The 26,057-nt window shown below is 37.5% G+C and overlaps 1 protein-coding gene across 1 annotated transcript; it reads right to left on the bottom strand.

Moving 5' to 3' along the window:
• Positions 1 to 14,556: 14,556 nt before the first annotated feature.
• Positions 14,557 to 15,504, bottom strand: LOC122797879 (trace amine-associated receptor 3-like). Its single transcript, XM_044066433.1, has one exon. The coding sequence runs from the start codon at positions 15,487 to 15,489 to the stop codon at positions 14,557 to 14,559; it is 933 nt and encodes a 310-aa protein (XP_043922368.1). The 5' UTR covers positions 15,490 to 15,504.
• Between the last annotated feature and the right edge of the window lie 10,553 nt (positions 15,505 to 26,057).

Raw genomic sequence — 26,057 nt, forward strand, 5'->3', positions numbered from 1 at the left:
ATCACTTTGCTGAATATTTATAATTAGAATTGAAGTGAAAGGAGAAGTGGTTGAGTGAGTTTTTTTTTTTTTATACTTGATTTTGACTAGCATTCCAGTAATGTGTATAAAAAAAGGAATTTTTTTTTTCCTCACAACCTTTTTTTTTTTTTTCCAAGATATTAAGTAAGCTGTCATGTATCCAAATGTATAAAAAATTTTTTTCTTCACACACTTTTTTTTGTCTTGATTGGACTCATAATGATGGTTTTGGCCCAGGGCAGTGTATTTTAATTAAAGTTCCAGTTGTTGTGGTTTTTATAGCCCGTAGGCTAGGCCATAAAGATGCTATCTCACAGGTCTCTATGCAGCCAGAGACATGAAGTCTGTACTAGGAAACTTTCTGAGCTATCTTTGGGGTGAACTAATTAATATTCTGAAAGTATGGAAGTATGCAATTGTTTTATGACTTCTAGCACCTGCCAAATATCTGAGTAAAAACCTTTGTGTGTGTGTCTTTTTACACTTAGTTGCTAAGTTCTGCCAGCTTCCAGCAATGGGGGTTTTGCATGGGAACTAGACGTCAGATGACCAGAAATTATGTCATTCTGCAAGCTATGCCAGAATTAATATTTTAGACATTATTTTGAGAAGTCTCTTAGTGAGACAGAGCATTCTGTATTCTGTCTTGTGCCTGACAACAACAAGAAGGACCATTCACTACATCATCTGCCATGCTGTATTAAGTAATTAGGGAATATTAACTCTCTTAGATACAGTTAGGAATATAGTGAATCTTAGTTTAGATATTGTTTTTCTTTATTTGTCTGAGCCTGTAATTCAATGTTATTTTAAATATTTCCTGTGATTTTATCTCTGATGCCACTGTGAATATATACTTAGCCTTTTGTCGTTCTTTTATTATTTATTATCAAATATATTTACACCTTTCATTGTGGCTGATCTTTGTAGAGATATTTAAGTTTTGAGAGTACTTGCATATTTATTAGGTGACACTGTGTGGGCCACTCCTAATAGCCTTGCTCTTGGTCAAACTACCATTTGTGTTAATATTAATTTCACTCAGTATATTGGGTACCCTTGTAAGAACCTTAACGTACCTGGCAGGAGTGTCTGGTAGTAGTTGTAACTACCTTATAGTCTGGGCAGAATGTGCATAGCTAGTAAACCTGTACCAGCTATGTGTTTGTGTGTGTATGTGTGTGTGTGTGTGTGTGTGTGTGTGTGTGTGTGTGTGTGTGTGTGTGTGTGTGTGTGTGTGTGTGCGTTTGTAAATTAAATCTCAAATAGTGCATGTCATTTACTTGGGTAGGGACATGAAGGGAGAAGGAGGGAGAAACCAGCCCCTGACTGACTGGTTTCTGTGTGCTAATAAGGGAAACTGCACTTGATGCAGAGAGCTGCATCTGGAAATACTGTGTGGTACCTGTTATTCTCTCAGTGAACATCCCTTACTGGTGCCAGTGGTGAGGATTGAGGTTCTTTGATTACTGACCCAGAGGTGGAGGGACGCCACATATTAGTTGGCAGTGGTAGGATATCCACATCACATATTGCTTGACAGTGGTGGGATATCCACATCACACATAGTCCCAACTGTTTCAAACAGTGATTTTTTATCAATTACAGCTGTGCTTTTTCACATCACTTAAATTCAGAGTTCTCCTATGGCACTTGTGAACACTAGATTGTGTAACTAAATAAGAAGGATGGCTGATGCTCAATGTGGGGAAACTGTGTGTGTGTGTGTGTGTGTGTGTGTGTGTGTGTGTGTGTGTGTGTGTGTGTGTGTGTGTGTGTGTGTTTGTGTGTATGTGTCTGTGCATGTGTGTGTTGGGGAGTACAGTGACAAGTAAGTATCACTTGGCCCTGTGTTCACTTCACCTAAGGACAATCTATTTAACTTTGCACACAGCTCCCTTATCCAACTTTTAGCAGAAACAACCTCATTGACAAACACTAATAAGGTCACTGTGTCAAAGTGCGCTCCCTGTCCCCTTAAGAGTTAGACTTCCTCTGTGGTGTTTGCGAATAATACTGTGCTGTCTAGATTGTGTAACTAGATGGGTAGGAGGCTTGATGCTCAACACGGGAAAGGTGTTTGTGTAATTGGGGGGGGTTGTATATAGTCAGGTGAGCATGTCGTCCAACACACCTCTGCTCATTAACTTCTACTCTAGAGAAACATTTTAAGCAGCGCCGTCACCTTATCCCTATTTTCATAACAACACCTCTGCAACGCACTAATGAGGTCATTTTTCTTAAGTACACTCTCACATGATGGAACTCAGACTTCTATTGTGCACTTGTGGTTCATACAGTGATCTGTCGAATGTGTAAGTACATAGAGATGTGGTTTGAATACAGCACTGATTACCAAGTGTGGGTAGAGCTCATATGCTTTGCCTAGAACCAAAATCCAACATCAATGTATTGAGTTTAATCCATAACAGAATTTTTACAATGAAGTGGGGATATCATCCCCTCAAAGATGCTGTATGTCTTACTTGTAGTCAGATTTCCACAGTGGTGCATATGTTTAATTCAGTGACCTACACAGTATGTAATCTTGATAGATCAGCTGTTCAAAACCTAGAGTAGTGATCCTGACTGTCTGGGGTTGTAGAGTTGGGTAGATATAACTTCCAAAACAGCTGAAATCAATCCACATGGCTTTAGACAGGCAAACAAGTCCACTGCCCCTTATCCCAATTTTCATAACATCTTCTCTGCAATGTACAGATAAATCCATTATTTCTAAAGTGCATTTTCACACTTTAAAAAGTCAGATTTCTGTGTTTCTTACACTGTCCTCTAGGATGTATAACACAGATGAGTAGAAAGTTTGAATACAGCAATGATTAGCTTCTAAGAGTGTGTGTGCGTGTGACTGTAAATGGTTTCAGGATGTTTACATGCATTTGTAGAGGCAATATTTACAACCTGAGATGGCTGTAAAAGTCATTTTCCAGACACATCCCCTTGGCAATGCACTGCTAATGTCATCCCTTCATAGATGCTGTATGCCTTACTTGTATTCAGAATTCTCTTGTGGCACTTGCTACTGATACTGTTTTGTATAGATTGTGTAACTAGCTAGGAAGGTGGTTTGAGCCCATCCTTGCTTAAATAGTGTGACTGTGATCACTATCATATACAGCTGGCTACCTCACAACCACCATTATATACACTTTCACTTATGAGATGTATTTTTTGTTGCACAATGTTAAAATACCAAATTCTAGCATCCCAAGGGAAAATACATTTTGGCAATGCAATAATTATATAATGTTACCATAACTGCAGTTTCTCAAAGTTGTAGTATTACTTCTTTGGTGCATGACTTTGATACTGTGCTTTGTAGTTCATGTACTTATATAGGTAGGAGGTTTGAGTCCAGTTGTGGTTATGTCTTTCTCCCTTATACTATGTATACTACTCTTCAAATACATTTATAATGTGTAGATGTAAAGGTGTACTGTGTTATTGTGCCCTTTGACCACTTTTTACTATAAACATTTAGCTAATAAACAATGGTGATGTCATTCATTCAACTGGGCACTGTCACAGTTATACCTCAACATGTCATGTGACACTAGTGATTCTGGCACTAATCTGTAGCTTGTGATCTTAGATCGTTAGTTCAAATCCAGCCATTACTGCTCAGACTAGGTTGTGTCATTCTTACTGTGGCTGCACATGCTGCTAACACTATCGTCAAATATATCTGCTGTGTACATGTATAGATGTTGATTCCTTTTACAAAAATTATTATAATTTTTCACACAGCAATGCTTTTATTCAGAGTAATGTTGACATGTGATCACAGTTTCCTTACATAACATTTGTAGTAAGTATTCTCCTCTGGCACGAGGGAATGAGATGATATTCTGCATGTTTTGCCTTACTACAGCAATTACAGGCACACATATCCCTTGCAGGAATAACATGATGTAATACATGACATACTGACATATCTCACAAATGTAGTGACACTTCTGCTGGGGCCCATTCATCTTGTGAAATATCATGTATTTTCTGTAGCCACATGCTCAGATGTTCAAAATCCACATTCAATGACTGTTAGCATTGTGTAGACTTATACTGTAATACATGAATGGTATCGACCACAGTTATAATGTGTACATTTACAGTGGGTAAGTCTTCCCCATCTCTTGTATCTCAAAGAGATTGTGTCACATACTTATGATGCAATAAATTATCACAGGTGGAGTGTCATACTTGTGTAAAGACTTCCACTGTGGCACTTGTGCTTCATCCACATGCCACTAGTCAGTTGAGTTATGTAGCTTGCTGTTCAAGTCTCAAAAAGGGCAGCATTTTATGAATGTACTGATATTACCCGAAAAAACATTGCACGTAGTTATTCATATCCATTTTTATGCTGGACAATGATATATAATCACATGTTGACAATGATATTTGATCACATATTGTGATTGCATATCAGTGAAATGGTTACTGGGGACTTGTCATGCAGTGATTGCTCCTGTGGTACATGCATTGGCTTGTAGAGCATACCTACTCAGATAGAATGTTGTTCCATTCTGGGGCAGTGTGTGTCCTACACTATGGAAACAGCTTCCTTGGCAAAAAAGCACTGATATTGTACTGCTCACTATTGTATGGTAAGTAATGTGTTGCTCCTTTTCAGCAAATCTGAATAAATCAGATTGTTGATGTTTTATTCGTAACTCCTTTCTTACTTCATACATTGATTTCAATTATTTGTGACAGCCTCCATTGCTATCTCCTGTCAGACAACTATGTTAGATAACAGTAGCTTACACACAGATAACAGCTATGACACAGTCATAGGGCCACCTGCTTCAGGCATTGTCCTAAAAGGCAGGACATCCATACCCCTTATGACAAAAAAAAGTACTGTAAGCCCTTCAAGGGTGTTCCTCATGACACAACCAATACGTGTATTTCTGTGGTTTCTTTGATTGAGATCTGTCTCTGATATCTGTCTCAGCAAGATTTTGAAAATGACAAGATGTGAATGTTTATTATGTCATTCACTGCACACTGGCATTACTTATTTCTGAAATAATTATGCTCGGTATTGTATGGCAGATGAGGGCTTCTATAAAATACATCTTACTTCATGGCATGCTGCCAGATCATCAGAAAGTGTGACTGGGCTTCTGTTATGACAGTTTCTTGTCTGCTGTTGAATTGCAGTTATGTTACTTTTCACAGTAACTCCTTGTGAACATGCCCAGTATAACAATGTATGAGATTGTTGAGATGTGTGCCATTTACCAAAAGAAAACATGAAATCATGAAATGTTAGTCAATCTGTGTTCATAAGTTCATAGGTATGCAGTAGGCTAACTGGCCTTGTACACCATTTTAAGCCTAACCAATTTCCCTTTTAAGAAGCTGTCCTTTGTCGTTTGTATGTTGAGTGTTACTTTAGTACCATTTAACATTTATATGACTATAAAGAACATGCTTGTCTATTACATGTTTATACAAGATAATCCCCTTCGTATGGGTGCCAATAACATTTGCAACATGTCCCTTTCAGATGTGCACGACACAACATCTGTAAGGTTCATTTGTTCTTGTGTATACATGCTGATGTGGAAAATACAGCAGTGGTGTCAGCCAGCATATATAAATTCCACACATATACATCCTATATGCAATAACTGCAGTTTATGCATGTATACAATAATGTATCTACTGTTTTTGCTAACTGCTATCTCAATTCAGCATTCTATTAGCATGTACATCAACATTAACTCCCCTTTAGAGAATGGCCGAACTGTAGATTGCACCCTGATTGGAGAATACCCACTGAGAAACGAGTCTGCCACTTCACGGCAACATTTCAAGCTGCTGTGGAGCTTGGACTGAAAATAATCTAAGGAACATCATAATTTTATGCTCACTAAGAAAATTATGAAAATTGTGTGTGTTTATGTCTGTGTTTGTGAGTGTATGTGTGCACGGCCAGCCTTTGGTCAACTGGTGCCCTAGGCAAAAGGGCTCCACAGCACACCCTCACACCACCCATTACCCACATCCTGTTATACCTACACTATCCAAATTACTTTTTTTCTTCCTTTTCTCATAGTTTATCTTACTCTTTAGTTTTTCAGTATTCATTCAACATATTTCAAAGAAATAATTTCTTTACTACAAAATAAATAAATAAATAAATAAACAAATAAATACTGGAAAAATCCCCCTGTTAGAGCTGCACCCTAGTTGGCCTACGCCTATGGCTGGCTATGTATGTGCGCATATCAGTGAAAGCGAGAGTGATCAAGTCATTATTTTACACTCACTAGGCAGTGTTTTTGCTGTTTAGCGAGTGTAAAAACTAAATAAAACAGAAAAAAGTTTGCATGTGTTGATGTTTCTGTTAATGCGTGTATATGTGTATGTGTTGATGTGTGTGTGTGTTTGCTTATGTTTCTGTCTTTGTGTGAGCATATGGATGTTTGAGTGTATGAAACTGAGGTGTATGTGAGTGAGAGACAGAGGCAGACTGAAGAGTAGAAGTGACTGAGCACTGGCAACAGCAGCAGCATACCTCTCAACTTCTTAGACCAAGTAATCTGGACAAAGCCATAAATAATGTTTGGACAAAGGCTCAAAAACAGGGACATTAAATACTGCTCTTATGAGCTTACAAAGTTGCTAGAATAACAGGTTGTGCATTAGCATACATTTTTCTGAAGGGTAAGAAGTTTGAAACTCAAATGTATGTCATTATTTTCTGACTTCAATCCTCTATGATTTGCCAATTATTTACAAGAAAGCCAAACTTTTACTTGGAACAAACCAAAAATATGAGGCAAAAATCTGGATTCAGGTATCTAGGTAAAGCTTATAATAAAGGTGGAACAAAAGCTAAAAAATAGGAACAGATTTTAAATGTTATTCTTATAAAATTAGAAAGAAGCTTGCATGACATAATTTGGGTTAATTATGACCAGTAGCCCCAGAAGTAAAGAGGTTTGCTACCTCTCATACTTTTAGCTCAAGATATCTAGATAAAATACTCAAAGTAGGAACATGTTTTAAATATTGCTGTTAGAAATAGCACTTGTGTTAGCATGCATTTTCTGAAGTGCAGTGTGTGTGTGTGTGTGTGTGTGTGTGTGTGTGTGTGTGTGTGTGTGTGTGTGTGTGTGTGTGTGTGTGTGTGTGTGTGTTTTGTGTGTGTGTGTGTTTGTGTGTATGAGAGAGAGTGAGATTGATGGACCAGTGGCACCCACATTAAAGAGGTTTGCATACCTCTTGACGTTTTAGCTCAAGATATCTAGGTAAAGCTTATAATAAAGGTGAAACAAAAGCTAAAAAATAGGAACAGATTTTAAATGTTATTCTTATAAAATTAGAAAGAAGCTTGAATGACATAATTTGGGTTAACATGAATTTTCTGCAGGAAATAAAGTCTGAAGGTGAAATGCATGTCATTATTTAGTGACTTCAGTCCCTAATCACTGGCAACAAATGGCACATTTATGAGTAAGGAACCAAAAAAAAATAAAGAAAATATTTTTTTAATTATGTTTTGAACAGCTGCAGTGGTGCAGTAGTTAGGATTGTCACCTCACAACAAGAGGTTCTCCAGTTCAGTTCTTGACTGGAGCACCTTCTATGGAAAGTCTGCATGTCCTCCCTGTGGTCGAGTGGGTTTTAAAGACATGCAGGTAGGTGTGCTTGTGTGTGTGACTACTATCAAGGCTGGCAACTGAACACTGTAAAAACACAACTGCCAATCAATCTGCAGACCAGTGATCCACTGTTTTAACCCATAACCAGGAAAAGCCAAAAGACATTGCATATGTTTTGAATGCAAAATGCTTACTTCAACACCATTTACATACACTACAGCAACTTTGAAACATTAGGCTGAGAAACTATTTCACATCAAAAATATATAAAAAATAATATAGTAATAAAAAAGTAAAACAACAGTTTTACAGACAGCCCATTCTCCAAGTGCAATAATGCCCTCCAGGGTATATGGTATTTGGAAATAACACCATTCCAGGGGCGTAGAGGCCAACGCCTGTGGTGTTGGCCCTCAGAACGTCCCCAGGTGGACATTATTTCCACAATAACACACACCATGTTGGGCATTATTGCTTGTTTGTTACACTGCAGCTTTATGCCCCTCCCTCTCACATCCTTTGTTAGCATGTCCATTTTTATTTATGCGCATAAGTCAAGTATTGTCATTAAGATTAATTATCATTGCATCAATAAGGCAGTATTTATACATTACAGATGTTTGTTTGTCACTTCATCACACTTGCCTGCAATATCTGACTACATTTCCTGATTTCCCCTCCCCTCTTAATTACTTTTGCAGTTCAACCAATGTTATTTGTGTGCAACTCCCCAGTTTCACTTCCCTTCCTTCAGAATTCTTTCCCTTTACCTGCCCTTAGCATTTCAGGGCTACAGCACATGCTTGTATATTAGCTTTGCCTATAGACAAACTGTTTTGTATATATTCTATACTCATGCTTTCAAGCTCCCTTCCATCATAATGAACACTATTGTTGACCATGAAAAGGTGTTTGGAAATGTACAAGCACGATGAACAGCATGCATATTCAATTAGCCTGGCTGCTCAGTGTGCTAACATACTTAAATCTTCTACACTTATCACAAAGCTACACAATTGTTATTGAATTCCAGGGAATAGTTCACTTTTCAAGTTGTCAAGTTGGCTCTTTCCTTATAAACTGAATAATTTACCATACTGCTTCCCCCCATAAGAATTGTGGAAACCATTATGATTTTAGCTTCTGCAAAAAACAACTTGTTGGACAAACATTCAATCATGAAGAACATACTTGAAGATACAAATTATGAAGACATTACAAACCTGCTAAAAATCATTGGGTATTTCAATTGTTTTCATAGTTACAGCTCATTTGTGTTTGTAAAATATTTACAATGATATCCTGTTAATTTATTTGTTCAGAACTGTGGTTTCTGTTAATCTTACACACAACCCTCTAAAATCTACCATCTACAAATCACTAATTCAAATCACAACTTTCCATCTCCAAAATGTGAAAAAGTACCTCTTATAATATGGAACAAACAGACAAAATGTGGAACACTCACAACAGCTTACTAACTACTTCAAACAGGAAGTTTACAGAATGTTTAAAATGTGTTATGCTCTCTGCTTATAAAAAGTTTTGACATAAGAATATGCTTCCCTGTTATTTTTCAAGGATAACAATTAACACAAATCTTAATAGATAAACGACAAATCCCTTCATTGTGGAACACCATAGAACATGGAATTCTTAAAACCCAAAATGAGGAACATTCATCACAAATGAAGTCTGGCAACAAACTAAGTTGTCCCGGGACATCTTCATGGGGTGGTTAGGTTAACATTACAAGGATTTAAGTGGGTTGGGGAGGTGAAAGGATTAAGTGGAGGCAGGGATGTTTGAGAGGAAATGAAATAATGATGGGGAGGGGCTTAAGAGGTTTAGCCTAGTGTAGTAGGGTTAAGCAATCACATGTTGGCGTGAACTTGCTATTGCAAGTTACATCCATGATGACCTGTAGGTACAGTGGGGCAGGTAGGCCTTGGGCTACTTTTGTTTGGGAGGTGGTTGGAGTTTAATATATGTACATATAATTTGGTATGGATATTCATGGTACGTTTATTAAGATGTGGGCATGGTTAGCATTGGTGCAGGTAGTGGCAGTTAGGACCATGTTTGCCCAGTGGTGGTTAGTTAATTGTGGATAAAAACTACTGTTTCCTGACAGGACCTTATTACTTGAGGTTCCTAACTAAACCAATATACTTTAATCTTATTATCTCCAAGAAAGTTATGGGTTACCGGTCTTTGCTGGCTATGCATTTGGGTTATGGGGTTTCGGGCTGTTTGTGGGCAGGGGACAGGCCTTGCTAATGTTCATGAAGTTGTGCTTAGCCTCAGCGTAAAAGGAGTTTGACGGTGTTTTGTTGGTTAGTTGGTGGGTTTTCTTAAGGTGGCACTGAGCGAGGAATGAGGAGGCAGGAGCAGACTGCCATTTATGTCGTCTGTTTCTTTCATAAATCTCGGTTCTGTTGGTGGGATGTCCCTTGTTGCTCATTGAGTACAGCTTGGGGTTGCAATTTGCTTAAAAAAAGCGCTCCATTTCTGCCCTTCTTGTGGGAGTGGCAGCTTTCGCGGGCTGTAAATTCTTGTATATGCTGTTTTGGTTTCCTTGAGGCTCTGTGGGGCTGTGTCATTCCTTTCTTGGCATGTCTTTGTGTGTTTGGTAACAGAATTGGAATAGGGCCCATCCCTAGGTCTAATTAAGATTACGGATCAGGTAATTAGTCTTGTTTCACTCTTTGAAGTTATTTAGAAGTGTCTTTACAGCAATGGCAATATGCTCAGTATTAAATGCTTTGCAATTGTGGGAGGGCATCGCTGGTTAAGTTTGATGAAGTGACTGCTATGGAATCTTTATCTTGTGAACAGCAATTCATGTATGAGAATGCTAGACACAGAGCTGCCACATGGATGGGAAGTTGGCAACGCTGTTTGTGTTTATTTGGGGTGAAGTGCCAACCTGACTGGATTTTCACGGGCTGTGACTTTTCATCAAGAAATGCTCCCTGCGCATGCATGCTGCAGTAATAATTAGTATGTGTGGCCATCTGAACAGTAATTGTTGGGTGGATAGAGAGGCAGGCATAAGGCTCTAAGATTTAGACAGTGCTTCAAACAATTGGTGGGGAAAAGGGTTTGGTGGTGGAATTTTTTTTTTTTAGGAACTGTCCTATTACTTACAGTATGATGCTGGCTTGTTTGAAGTGTGTTGGTTCCTTTTCATGGGTGTGAGGTGCTCCCTGGTATGAGTAGGGATGGCGCGCATGCGCTGTCCACTTAAGGCTATAAAAAAAAAGAGAGGGGGGGGGAGTTCAACAAAAGTGCATTCAATCCAAGGTTACTGGATTGATTTGTATGTGGGGTTTTTGAAGAGTCACAGTTGCATCCAAGGTAGGTTGGAGCTTTAGTTAGGGGAAGCATGCAAAGATTAACATTTGCATTTGTTTTCCTACCGTTGGGTCTTTGCCACAGTGGCCTCCTGTTGCATGGATTGCAGTTTAAGGTGGTGATGGCTTGCCCTCCTTGTGATGGTTTTCCTGCCATGTTACTTTGCATCGGTGTGTTCTTGCTATGGTCTTTTTATTAGCAGTTGGTTATTCCTGACTGGACAGGCTAATACTCACTAGTCATTTTAGAATACGCTTGGAAAGGCAGGATGTTTGCTCATGTCTGCTTCGCTAAGATAATCTTTTAATGAAGCGTAGATGTTTTAGAGGGCTGGTTAGTTTTTTTGTAGTTACTGTTTCAACCAAAGGTTCTGATGATTTATAAAGGGTAGACCAACATATAAAATCAGCACAATAAACAAAGAAAATTAAAAAATTTCAGTATCTGTATGGCCTAACTTTTATCATCCTCATGTTTCATCCTACTTTTATAATTCTCATTAATCCAGTTGCAACTCTGAATCTTGTATCATTATGCAACAGTGTAAAAAATGTCTTGCAAAATGATGATGGGAGGGACTGTTTTGTTAGTAATCAGTCACTTGGTATCCCTGTTGGTCTCAGATTGTCAGACATGCCTGATTTAGAGGTGAATACTTTAGTTCAGTTACTATGACTGTTGGAGAAGGGGTGGCAAATGGTATATAGTAATTGAGGACAGTGGTGGGGCTTATAGCATAGTTTCACATCAGCAGGTGCATTCCAGATAGTATAACGCTGCTAAGGTGTTCCACTCGGCTGAAGCTGCAAGTGACTATTCCTGGGTTTGAGAAAGGTTAACTAACGGTTGCTGCAGTGCATGCACAGTGTGATTCTCATGTTCACACTAAAGGTAATGCCTGTATGTGTTTGTGGCCTTGGACAGATGTCTTGCTTCGAACAGTTGAAAGGTATGATTAAGTTGAGGGCGAGAATAAAGGGGGATTATTAATTAAACATTGAGTTCTCAAAGTAGAAGGTAAAGGGGGGGTTCATAGTGCCAAGGTGTTGAGGGCTAAAGTCGATAAACAATGGTACGTATTTTAGCTGCAGCTGTCATATCCTAAAGGGTGGTCCATTTACCATAAATAGGGTTTTTTTGGGGAGGTTATTGGCAGGTCTTTGGATAATTCTGCTAGGAAATGTCAGACCTTAGGGTCAGGGGGAAGGAGGCTGCTTCCCCTGTGGATTATTTATTTATGTATGTCTAGTGCATCATATTTATAAATTAACAGTCAAAAGAAAAAAAAACACTTTGATATGGTGGGGTCCCTCTTGGTGTAGAGTAAAATGCCAATTCTGGGAGGCTGCTAGGATTGGGAGGGCTGTTCAGTGGGCATGGGTGAAGCATAGGTGGTAGACAGGTTGGAGAATGGTTTTGGATTTGGTGATTTATTTCCTCCTCTGGACCAAGGAATTCTTCTTTTGCCATTTCTTTGGGATATTCCAATAGTGAATTTTTTTATGTGCCACATGGGCATAGGTCAGGCTTGATAGGCAAAGGGCAAGGCTGTAAATATATACTACTATGGCAGGGCTCATTTTCTGGACTATAAATTATAGCACCAAGGTTATTGGTGTGCACTTTGCTTTGGATCTCTCTGTTAAGGAATGGAGTGACTGATGTTTCTCTGTCACTGATTATCAAAGGACAGGCATACCTCTCAACTGTACACATTTTCACAGAACGTTCAGATTTTACTTCATATTCTCATAAAATTGGTTTTCGGGCAACTCCCTGAGGGTTGAGATCAGAAAATAAAGACAGACATTTGAATTTCAGACTTTATATCTTTCAGACATTCAAGATAATGCAATACCTGTTATTCTATCAATTTGCTAAGTTTGTAAGAGAAATATTTAGAAGTGTCCCTATTTGTGCCTTTGTCTTCCCATTATTTATGGTTGTCCAGACTCCTTGTTTTAGGAAGTTGACAGGTATGATGACAGCCACTTGCACTTCTTTGATTATAGCATGATTCTTTGATTATAGCATGACTGGTGCTATAGAGATCAAGGGTTAATATTTCTGGGGGGGGGGGCTTATTTCAGTCTCTCTTAGGATTACTTGCTAACCAGTTTGATTTAAAATTTGGAAGTGGCATTCACTTGGGGTTCTATCTTCATGTGATTGTCCAGTAAATATGGGCAAATCTTTACAGCCTGGATGTAGGTACTGATGGGAGTTGGTAACAACAATAGTGGGGACTTGCGTTGATGTGACTCCAGTTACCTGTCGGCTATTCTAACTTCATAATCTGTTTTCTTTTGCAGGTGGCAGAGGTCCGGAAGTTGATGGGGCATTGGTGGTGATATGAAGGAAAGTAATTGGAAGGTGATGGAGGCAGTTGCCATGGAAGTCCCAGTCAATTTGGTACTGCACAATGGGGTCACAGATGGGGTACTATATAGATATGGAAGGTAATGGATTCTGCTTTTGATTTTGGTAGCAGCATTGCATTCATCAAGGGGATTTGCATTAGGGGGTGTTTAAGGCTGGGTAGGTAGAGTACTTTATTGTTGGGCATAGGCGAGTTTTCACTAACCAGGTCAAAAGGTGCTGGTTGGGTGTGAGACTTGATACTAGTTGTTTTGACTGGGTGGTGATTTGAGTTCAAGGGTTATAGTTTGAGGTTTTGTAGTGGTTATAGGTTGTCAATCCGTTCAGGTTGAGCCGCGATTTCAGCTTTGAAGGTAGCGGGCTGAAAGGGTATGTATCCTCTTGGTGTGGATGTTCCAGTGTTACAATGGGGTCACGATAATTCTAATTTATTTAGTTTCATTAGGGTTTCTGATGGGATTCTAAGGTGCTTTACAGATGATAGGTACACCAAATGATGTTTGGCTTGACCTTCCCTTTATGGGAAGTGGATTGAACAATTTTGGGTAGAAAGGAGGGGGAACAGCCTGATCAGGCTGGTTGGCGGAGAAGAGGGATAGGCTTGCCCTCTTCTGTTCCCCCTCTGATGTCTGGATGTCATTTCAAGGATCTGGGGAAAGGAAATGAGTAGTTGGAGGAAGCTTGCTGAACAGATAAGCAAGCTGAGGTAAGGATGGTGCTATTTGGTGGAACGTAATTCAATGGATGGCGTATGAAGTGAGTTGGGACACTGCTTCATAAGTAAAGTAAGTGAGCAGAGGTATGGACACTGCTTGTTGGGCAGGGAGAGTAGGTATGCTGCCATGATTAACATTACAATGAAACACTGCCATGATTAACATTACAAGGATGTTATGCTGTATTTAGAATCAAGTATATCGTGAATAGCTGTAATTAATAAAGTTGGTGATCAAAGCTATGTTATGGAAATTTAATAAAGGTCGTCAAATGTCATTTGGTGTGATGTGTGTTATTGAAGGGGACCGGGACAATGAGTTACGTCTGAGAGTTCTGAACTAATTCTATAAAGATATAACCACTCACATAAATTAAGAGTCTTTAACAACAAGCTAGAAATTGATAGCAGTGCACTTTTCAAGATAAAAAGTGTGTGTGCGTGCTAATGATTTTCGGGAATCAGTTTAATAAAAGAAGATGCTCTAGTAAATATTCTTCCAGACAAAATTGTTTTAAATGCTGTCCGAAACCAAGGATAAAAAAAGCCATATATTATTGGATTACATGCAGAATTAAAATATGCTAGCCAACAAAGGATTTCATAAATAAATGAGGATACTGAAGCATTAGCAAAAGAATCAACTACTAATACAATTGAAGCAGGTAGCCAGCAAAATAAAAATACACCTGTTATTAATCCTAGAGTTTTTGCTGCTTTAGTTTCCATATTTTGGGACCGACTTCTGTGCTTCTCTCTTGTAGATGTGATATTGTTTGCTGTGCTGTTAATGGTTGTAGAATGATTTCTAGCTATTACAAAAATCTTACTGTAAATACCAGTCATTATTAGACATGGTATAAAAAAGATTGCCAGTGGAGTAATTAGAGACCACATATTATCAAATATTACAACACAAAGACCTTCACAGAAAAAAGAAGCTGATGTAGACTCTTCTGCATTTCTGCCTGAGAACACCAAACCAAAACTTAAGCACGTAGGTACTGCCCAGCACACAGACAAAAACACTGTTGTTAATCGATAAGTGATTGTTGATGAGTAATGTAGAGGGTCATTTATGGCATAATAACGATCAACAGCAATAAAGCAAAGATGAAAAACAGAAACTGCTGTAAAAGATGAATCTAATACTGAGTGGATTTTGCAAAACATACTGCCAAAATACCAACATTTTTCAATGGTCCGTATCATGCTAAAAGGTAGTATAAGAAAGCCTACAAAAAAATCAGTAAGAGCCAGAGAAAGTGTCAAAAAGTTGGTTGGAGAGTGAAGCTGTCTGAAGTGGGAGACAGAGATAATTACTACAAGATTTCCAAATATAGTCGTTATTATAATTCCAACCAGCAATGTGTACATGAAAACAGAAACTGATGGCAGAAGGTTATTTTTTATACATGAGCCTTCTATAGATGGAAAGCAGTACTGTACTTCATTCAGACTCTCAGAAGCTGATTCATTTATTTGGATTTGATGCATGTTTGATTGTTTCCTTACTGCAATTTATTGTTTGCAATACCTAGAAACAGTAAAATAACATGTTAGTGAGTGTGCAATAATCATTTTAAACAGACCATATGTAGTTATGTTAATGGAATATTAATTTCTACATTCAGGAATCCTGGGATCCATGTTCTGTAAACTCATCATATTTTTAATTTAATGTGTTCTTTTGAATCTGCTAAATAATCCTTACAACTTTAAAATTTAAATATTTGAAATGCAGTATACATTTTCCAGAGAATGCTTAGTCTGAAAGCTTGTAATCAGGAAAGACAGACTCAGACAGCTGTGTTTAAAATGATGTTGCCATTCTTGATATATATGACTCATATTTTGCAAAAACTTTAATAGAAGTAAAACAAGGCAGGATTCTTGTGTCCTTTTATGTTATATACAAGCTCTTTATCCCTGTCATGGAGAATCGTGATCTAGAGACATCCTCCACTGCCAATATACTATAGTACGTTTACAGATATGTAAAGGATGGAGGCATCTCCTTCCAAAGGACATCTGCTGTTAGATGTGAGTCAAGTTGAACCGTGCCTAGAAAACCTAACACAGAGAAATACTGCACACCCTGTACCAACAATGGAACCCTATCAGCTTGCAGGTACACAGACCAGCACTGCATGTTATGACTCCACACTCTACAGTGACTGCCAATTCCACGTTTCTCCATGTCCCAATACTAACTGATGCCTTCAGTCCCTCCCCTTCACAGAAGCAATATTTTACTAGTTATGTCTACACCCTCCCAACTTACTGAACTATAATGAAATGGCCTACTTGGAACTACTTATAAGCAGCAGACACTTCATCCTTCCCTGACTTCATCTGTCAGTACATGACATGCCAGCAACCCAACAATGATTGCTGGCATGATCTTCAGCTAGCCTCACCATATTCTCCTGCTTGTGACTGGGACCTCCATCCATTCACCTTCATATTCAGTGTGTGAGATATTAATGTCTTTCAGCACCTTCTCCCTGTTAGTACTCAGTATCCTATGCCATCTCCTTTAATGTGTGCCTCTCTTTTTTTTCTAAGCCTGTCTATAATCATCATACAAAGCTTCTTTCTTCACATAAGCAGACAGGGATTTGTGAGACTGACTTTATAAGCACATCTCGAGTGACTGCAGGTCTCACACTACTGTCAGTCACCATAACACCTCAGTCTCCACCCTAAGCCTAGTATAAGTGAACAGAGCACCCAGTACTACACTGAAGCCCGCTACCATCTAATGGAGCAGCCTTGTACTACACAGCATACCAGCTGGTGACAATCAGAGAAACAACTCACAGACTTCCTGATATTGACTTGGAGTGCCACTCTCAATACCAGGTTTCTCACGCCTGTTCTTAGGTGTGGCTCATGAAAGCCATGCGTTCCACCTATAATACTAACTTCACTCTCACCAAATTATACTGTATTAGATACACACATTTCATAGGTTTTATAATAATACGGTGAATAGTGATTTTGTTTAAAAATCTCAATTCACAGCATTGTATAAATTTATTTATTTTACAGTTTGCTTACCGGGATATTTCATTGAGCCAAGAAGAGCCCATTTTCAATGGAGTCCCAGGGAGAAAAGCTCTATGAACAACAATATAATATGAAGGCAATGCATTTACATTTATGTAATACTATTGAAGAACGATGGTATTACATAACATGATAAAAAAATCTACGATTGCAGTGAAAATTCAGTTAAAAAAGTAAAAGGTAAAATTACACACACACACACACACACACACACACACACACACACACACACACACACACACACACACACACACACACACACACACACAAATCCATTGGTGCATATTCCTGTTAAATTTGTTAGAATGTGAAATAACACAGGGTTGGCATTACAGTTTTACATGAAATCTTAGCAGAGTTAAAGTAGGATAGGGGATACAAGGTGTTAATTGTTGAATCTAAGAAGGGTGGGACAATAAGAAAAAGAAAGTAGAGCAAGAGTAGGAGTAAATAAGAAAAATGAAGATGTTAGTAGTCAGAGAAGCTCAGTATGATGAAGAGAAGAGAGAAGTAAAGGAGTGTGAGAAATGGGGAAAAAAGAGGTGAGTCGTGTGATGAGAGCAGGAACATTCCTAGAAGGGTTTGAGATGGGAATGAAGCAGGGTTTTAAAGGTAGACTGGTTGTCTGTAGTACGAATAAGAGACGGCAGGGAGTTCCAGAGGTGAGCTAGGGAAAAGGATAGTAGGTGTCTGCCTGGAGGACGAGCAGGCTTGTGCAGTTCAAGCAAAATGGTTATTGGATCTTAGAAGTTTGTTGGGTAGGTGCATTTTGAAGGAGAAGGCAAGGTAGGGGCAGATGGAGGGATTAAGGATGAGTTAATGGACATGAGTAAGATGAATATAGGTAAGATGGTTGGGAAGTTCGAGCCAGTTTTGTTTGTGAAGGGCATTACAGTGGTGGGAGGAGGATTTATAGCTGGTAGCAAACTTAGAAATGTTGTTATAACAGGAGGATAGCTTTGTTTTTAGAGAAGATTGAAGGTTGGTAAGAAGTGGGGCACAATATAGGAGAGAAGGAATGAGGAAGGTGTTTAGTAGTGGGAGTGATATAGCGGTTATGGCGGTAGAGCATGCCTTGTTTCTGGTGGGTTTTCTTTATATTAGTTAGTAGGTGGATATCAAATTTTAACTGTTCGCCAATAAGGATTCCTAGAAGCTTTGCATAGAAGGCTACCTCGAGAGAGGTATTGTTTTGACATTGACAAATGACATTGTTCAGTGTACAATGCCAGGCTCTAACATTTATGGAACCCCAGCCTTTACCACATTTCCGGAAATATATGCCACTGCCATGCAACAGGCAGTCAGTACTGCCATTTTAAAAGCAACATTAATTAATTATAGCCAAAATATTTTAGAAACTCATACACAGGAAAGAAATGTATAACTTAGAATTATGCAGACACTGCTATGAAAAATATCTGTATACAAAACTTGTCTAAATTAATAATTGCATAAGACTGCCTTTGTCACAAAGAAAGAGTCTACCTTGCTGTGAGTGATGGATTTTTCTGCTTTGAAAGTGGATGATTTTTACTTTTCTTTAATAATGCCCTTTTTAAGACATGTAAATGAAACACCTTGGCATTAAGTTCAATATGTCTGTTGTACACAGAGTTAGCAAGTATGCACTCCTGTTAAAGAGTTCGAACCTCACAATTATTTTCTGTTATTCAGATCCATTTCAGAAGGCTAAACTGACTGGTTATCAGCAGGTAAGTACATGGGCATATTAGTTACCAATTGCAGAAATATCAGGAAACATTCCCAGAAGAAATACAATTCATAGAATCAGGTGGAAACTCAGCATATGGTGTACATTTCACAGGAATTAGCATATTTCAGTAGGTGGTAACACAGTATATGGTGTATATTTCACAGGAATTAACATATTTTAAGTAGTTATAAACATACAAAATACATTATTCAACTCTAAATGCTATAGACTAGTCTTGTGAATATTTGTTTGTATTTTATTTTATTTCATTTTCATAGGTAGATAAGCTGGCACACGTGGGCTCACTTGCAAACGTGCCTCGGCAACAATAAAAAAGCACAAAAACAAAGCGGACTTAAATACACAATTAATTAAAAAAGAAACAACTCAATACTAATGCTAAAATATATAAATACTAATCAGCTAGCAAACATCATGAGCAAAAAGACATCTGAACAAAAAGATGTCTACCCCCATTCCGCGTTTCTGGAAACACTGGGAAACATAAAGGTCCTACCAAACGCCCTTATATTGGGTGATTTCAATTAACCAAACATTAATTGGGAGAACTACTCAAGTACTAACTCCCTTGCCCAACATTTCCTAGAATTTATAAACTCAAATGCCCTGGTTCAGCTGGTCAACACTCCCATCAGAGGTGACAACATATTAGACCTGGTCATCATCAACATGGGCGACCGGTGTTCCACACTGGAGGTCAACCTCTCACTGGTTAGATCTGACCATAAACAAATCACTTTCGATATCCACATTCTGCCCCCACCCCTGGACAAGAAAACCACTGTAAAAAACTTTTCAAAAGCATACTTCACATTACTTAAGACCAAGGTGGAAAGTTTCAAAGCCCCCATGCCAGAAAAATGTAGAGCCCCTAAATTACAGACACTCAGGTTGAAACAGCCTTCTCCAAGGCCAAAAACACAGCATCATTGGGACTGGACGGTGTCCCAGGCTGTGTCCTACATGAGCTCAAAGACAAACTAACCCTCACCTAAACTCACTGTTCAAACTCAGCTTCTCCACAGGCTACATACCCATAGAGTGGCGCACAGCAATGGTTATTCCGCTCCACAAAGGTATACACACAGAAGGTACCCAGCGAAAAAATGAAACTGAAGAACCAAACACTGTGAGGCAGCTTTTCTACCAACAGAAGTATGTGCTACCCAGTATATTTTATTAGGGTCAAGCCTGTATGTGTTGGCTTGAGGAAATCCTTACCAGACTAATGTTAGCAATAGTGAGTAGTATTACCACACTTATCGGACAGTAGGAGCAAGCTGTGCATATTAATCATATCTATTTAATTTGTATATGTTTCTACCCCTACATGTTTCTTGAGTTGTAACAGAAAAAAGACTGAGCTAGATCATTTCATATAACCAGCTAAAAATAATAAAATATAGAAACATATTCATTAATATCTCAGGGGAGAGTAGCACATAATCTAAGTTGTCACATAAGCTCTCTATTGCACAGCCATCCCTTCCAGTCTCCACCTCTGCCATCAATGTTTATTTTCTCCAAGATGCCAAAGGAGAATTTTTTTGAAACTATTACAGCTGGTGGAGTGTTGTATTCCTTCTTGTTAGTGATATACAACTGTTCATAAATGTGTGCCTTAAACACCCGCTCTGTTTTTCCAACATAGTATGCTGGGCAGTTGTCACACTTAGCCAAATATATCACTCTAGAAGTGGAACAATTTCCTTTGCAAAATATTATTCTGCTTTTAAGGATGCTAACACCAGGGTTTTTATCTTAACAATATATGCACACTGTTTACAGCTTCCACAGGCTGAGGCACCACAAACGAAATTTGTACTTTCTGGTATTTTATTTTCAAAATGCTGTTTAAAGCTCTTCCGAGTTTTGTTAATGAATGTGGGTACTATAACACCAGTTTTGAAAATGAAGGCTGAAAAATTATAACTTATTTTATTTATCTGCATTTTTTAAATAAAGTTTGTTTTATTTACTGAGTAATAAATAGACTTACAATGTTATATGTATATGCATTTTTAACATCCTCTATCTTTAAAAAATTTAAATGATGATTCAAAGTTTTTAATTAAGCACAAGTTTATTAAACTTAATAAATACAGCTCATCTGATATAACTAAAGTAGTAATTATATATTTAAGAATCAGAAAGACAGCTTTATACAATGATAGCATACTTTCAGCAAAAATAAATACTAAGAAAACCTTTAAATGTGATCTTTAACAGATAATTAGTAATGACAAGAAATGTGATGAATATTTTAGTTAGAAGTTATATTATAACTAGATAAATAAGGCACCTTTGCATCACTAAAAAGGGAATCAAAAATAGGTAGAACCTTAGATTGGAGTGTCCAATAGCAATGAACGTGCCTACATGAAAATATAGGAAAACAAATTTCATTTCACCAAAGAAAAAAAGGATCACACCACACAAATAATGATCTCTACTGTTGACCATTCCAGAAATGACAGCTTCATTCATCATACCCCAGCCATCACTATCAATATTTTTTTCTGTTGGTACCACAGTATCCTTGAATAAAATCCTAGGTTTTCTGCTGTGATGAACAGTTCCTAGAGTTACTGACAGCCATAGGTTACCACTTAAGTCAGCAGCCATTATCAATGGAGAGAGCTAGTGTATGTGTCAATGGCACATTCTCCAATTACTGCAGGCAAACCATCATAAAATGAACAATGCCACAAACACCCACAGGAAGTATTTAAATCTTAAACATTGCATAAAGAGGACATAATGGCATGATATATTCATCTCCTAAGCGATACCTCATCTTCGGAATAAATACTCATGTTTATTACAGAGTGAAACTCATTCCACCTCTAAGATGGACCTTGATAACTAGATTGGAATCAACAAATTCTCCCTGGGTTTATCTTATATCACCCTCTTGGAGACAGGACGCGCCATATGAACCTGGATGCTTGTAAAGCACCAGTTTCCCTTGGTCTGATGTGACTTGTAAATCATATGATTCCAAATCAATCCACATTTAAAACAGAATAGAACACTCTGGAAACTGCTTTGATCATGATGTAGCTTACCATACTCTTCTTTTTTCCGATTTCAAATATCAGCCTTCTTATATACCACTATCGAAACATGGAATGTAGTGTAAGGGATGTATGGTTACAGGACAAGTAAGCAGTTCTCAAAGGTTTTGGAAATGACCTTTACAATCACTATGTCTGGATGGTGGGACTGTTTCACATGTTACATAATGAATACTAAGTACACTATGCTAATGTACTGCAATAAAATGTATACTGTGATAATGTGGTATAACACTACACTGTGATAATCTACTACAATAAAACTGCACTGTGATAATCTACTACTATAACACTACACCGTGATAATGCACTATAATACTGTACTGTGATAATCTGCTATAATAAAACTGCATTATGATAATATACTATAATAGTACACTGTGATGATCTACTGCAATAATACTGCACTGTGATGATGCACCATAATACTACACTGTGATAATTTACTAAAATTCTACACTGTGATAATGCACTATAATAATATTGCACTGTGATAATGCACTATAATAGTAGAGCATAATGATGTATTACAATAATACAGCACTGTGATAATGCACTATAATGCTACAATGTGATAATGCACTATAAAACTACACTGCCATAATGCACTATAGTACTTCAATCTGATAATGCACTATAGTACTTCAATGTGATAATGCACTATAGTACTACAATGTGATAATGTACTATAGTAATATTGCACTGTGATAATGCTCTATAATACTACAATGTGACAATCTACTATAACAATACTACACAGTGATAATGCTGTATGATACTAGACTGTAATAATGCATTATAATACTACTGCACTGTGATAATGCACTATAATACTGGACTGTGATACTTCAGTATAATACTACACCGTGATAATCTGCTATAACAAAATCTGCACTGTGATAATGCAGTGTAATACCACACTAAGATAATGCACTATAATGCTACACATTGATAATGTGGTATAATAATACAGTCCTGTGATAATGCACTATAATACTACACTGTGATAATGTGGTATAATATTATACTGTGATAATGCACTATAATACTACATAGTAACAATGAACTATAATAATACTGCTTTGCTATGATGCATTATAGTATTACACTGTGAGAAAGTACTATAACACTATGCAGTGATAATGCAATATGATACTGCCATATGATAATGCACTATAATAATACTGCACTATGATAATGCACAATGATAATGCACCATGATACTGCACTGTGATAATGTACTATAATAATAATACTGCACTGTGATAATGCACTATAATACTACACTGCTATAATGTGCTATAATAATACTGCACCATGATAATATACTATAATAGTACTGCACTGTGATAATACAGGATATTACACTGTGAAAATGCACAATAATACTACACTGTGATAATGCACTATAATAATACTACACTATGATAGTCTACTATAATAATACTTGTGACACCCTGCACTGTCCCAGTAGTCAAGGAGCCTCAATCCTCACCACTAGCAACAGTGGGGGATGTATATAATGGGAGGATGACAAGTACACACACAGTAAAGTGCAATTCCCTTAAGACCACACAAAGACCACAGTCAGTCTAGGGCTGGTTTCTCCCTCTTTCTCCAAATGCCCAATAAGACTCCCCACTGGCACAGCTATAGGGTTGAGATATCAGCTGAGTTGCCAAGCCAAAACCTCCAGCAGCCTCTCTATCCAACCAGTGCTTTGTGTCCCTGCCCAAGTAGCTGACACACATACACTTTGAGATTTGATTTATATACAAGCACACACGCAAACACACAACTGGGGAAGGTTGGCACAGGCTTACTAGCTATGCCCCCTTTTGCCCAGACTATAGATAGTTTCAGCTGCCACCAGCTAACTCTTGATCAGCTACTTAAGGCCCTTTAACAAAGGGTGTCCAATCCTACTGTGTAATGTTACTAATAACCCAAAATGATAGTCTGACTAAGCAAGGCTACTTAGGAGTAGCATGTACAGTGTCACCAAACACATATGCAAGTATTCTAAGAGCTTAAATATGTCTCACAAATATCAGCCACAAAGATAGGTTTAAATATATTTAATAATAAATAATAAAAGAACAAGACAATACTCAATAAACAAACACAGTTACTTCAGAGTTCAAAATCACAGGAAATATTCAAATCAACACTGCAGGACAGTCTCAAATAAATACAACAAACATCTAAACTAATATTTACTATATTCCTAGCTATATCTAAAAACAGTTAATTTGCACTAAAAAAAAATACTTACAGCAAGTCAAGTGCAGATGTAATGATTATGATTGGATGTTTCCAGGTCAAAGACAAAATACAAAATGTAGTCTATTTCTCTGTGAGAGAGTTCTTAAATTAATACCAAATATTACTGCTGGGTTAGCTCAGATGATATCACTTTTTGTCACCTGACTTAAGTTTCCAAGCTAAAGCCTCCACTGCAGCATTTGGCATCTCCTTGTGAAAAATACATAGCCTTCAGAAGTTTGCAGTTGCTAGAGGACATAAAACAATAAAAAAATTACAAAACAATGTAGAAGGCACCCTAGTTCTAGACATCATGTCTCCTTGCTGTATTGAAACTAACTTTTATAGCACAACCATGAAACAGTTTATTTTCGACTTATTTTCTTGAAGTTTTGCAAGTTAACTCTGCATGTTCCAGTTTTTACTATTAAAACATATACATTTGCACAGGTATATAGTTTATATACGTTTCTGTTCTTTTCCAGTAGGGTACATTGTGGACACATCCTTGAAGCTCAGTACTGTACAAACCCTGTTCAACACACACTTCTGTACCAGTAGTTTAATATACACATAACATATAGTTCTAATACATTTGGTCACACAAGTAATCACATCATACTGGTATTCACAAATGACATATAACTATTTACAAAATTCCAGGTAGCTGGGCTGGCAATGTCTCCTTTTGTTACATTTCTATATAAATCACATTAATATTCTCAAATGACATATAATTATTTACAAAATTCCAGCTAGCTGGGCTGGCAGTATTTCCCTTGTGTCACAATACTATACTGCAATGATGCAGTATAATACTACACTGTACTACACTGTGATAACGTACTATAATAATACTGCACTATGATAATGCAGTATAATGATACACTGTGAACATGCACAATGATACTACAATGTGATAATGCATTGTAATAATACTACATTGTAGTAATGCACTATAATACAACAGTGTGATAGTTTGCTATAATAATACTACACTGTGATAATGCAGTATAATACTACACTGTGATAATCTACTATAATAATACTCCACTGTCATAATGTACTATTATACTACACTAAGAAAATATTCCATACAAATATTAAACTGTGATAATGCACTATAATACTATACTAAAACAATCTGCTATACTAATACTGCACTGTGTTAACGAACTATAATTCTATGATGTGATAATCTACTATAATACTACTATACTATAATAATTTACAGTAATAATACTACATTGTGATAATGCAGTATAATGTACTATAATATGGGTCTATATTATATTTTCCAAAATTTTAAACATTGAACACCATATGGTCGACACCATATGAGTGATGTTTGAAATTTCAAAAATATAATAAAACAATAAAAATAAAAAAACTATACTTACCTAAACGCTGGAGGCTATGCCCCCCTACACCCCCGCTACTTAAATATTCTTACTCCGAGATAGCACTGCATTGAAGTAAAGGGAAAATATTCCCTATGGTGATTTCTGTGTTACGCGCACAACGTTTCAATGTTTCGACCAATCAGGTTCGCTCAATACACGTTCACCATTTACAATTTTCAATCACACGATAGGAACCCCTATAATACTACACTGTGATAATCTACTTTAATAATACTATACTGTGATATTGCAGAGTTAAGTCCATGTTGACACATAATAGATCCACCTCAACTGACATCAGTTACTGGGGTGAATTGTTGAAATCAGCCATCTTTCCCTTGTACTTTGGCATCGTTCTTGTGGTAGGTAGGATTATGCTCAGTACCAGAT

This window comes from Protopterus annectens, chromosome 1.part0 (genome assembly GCF_019279795.1).
Source record: "Protopterus annectens isolate FY-2018-M chromosome 1.part0, PAN1.0, whole genome shotgun sequence".
NCBI lineage: Eukaryota > Metazoa > Chordata > Ceratodontiformes > Protopteridae > Protopterus > Protopterus annectens.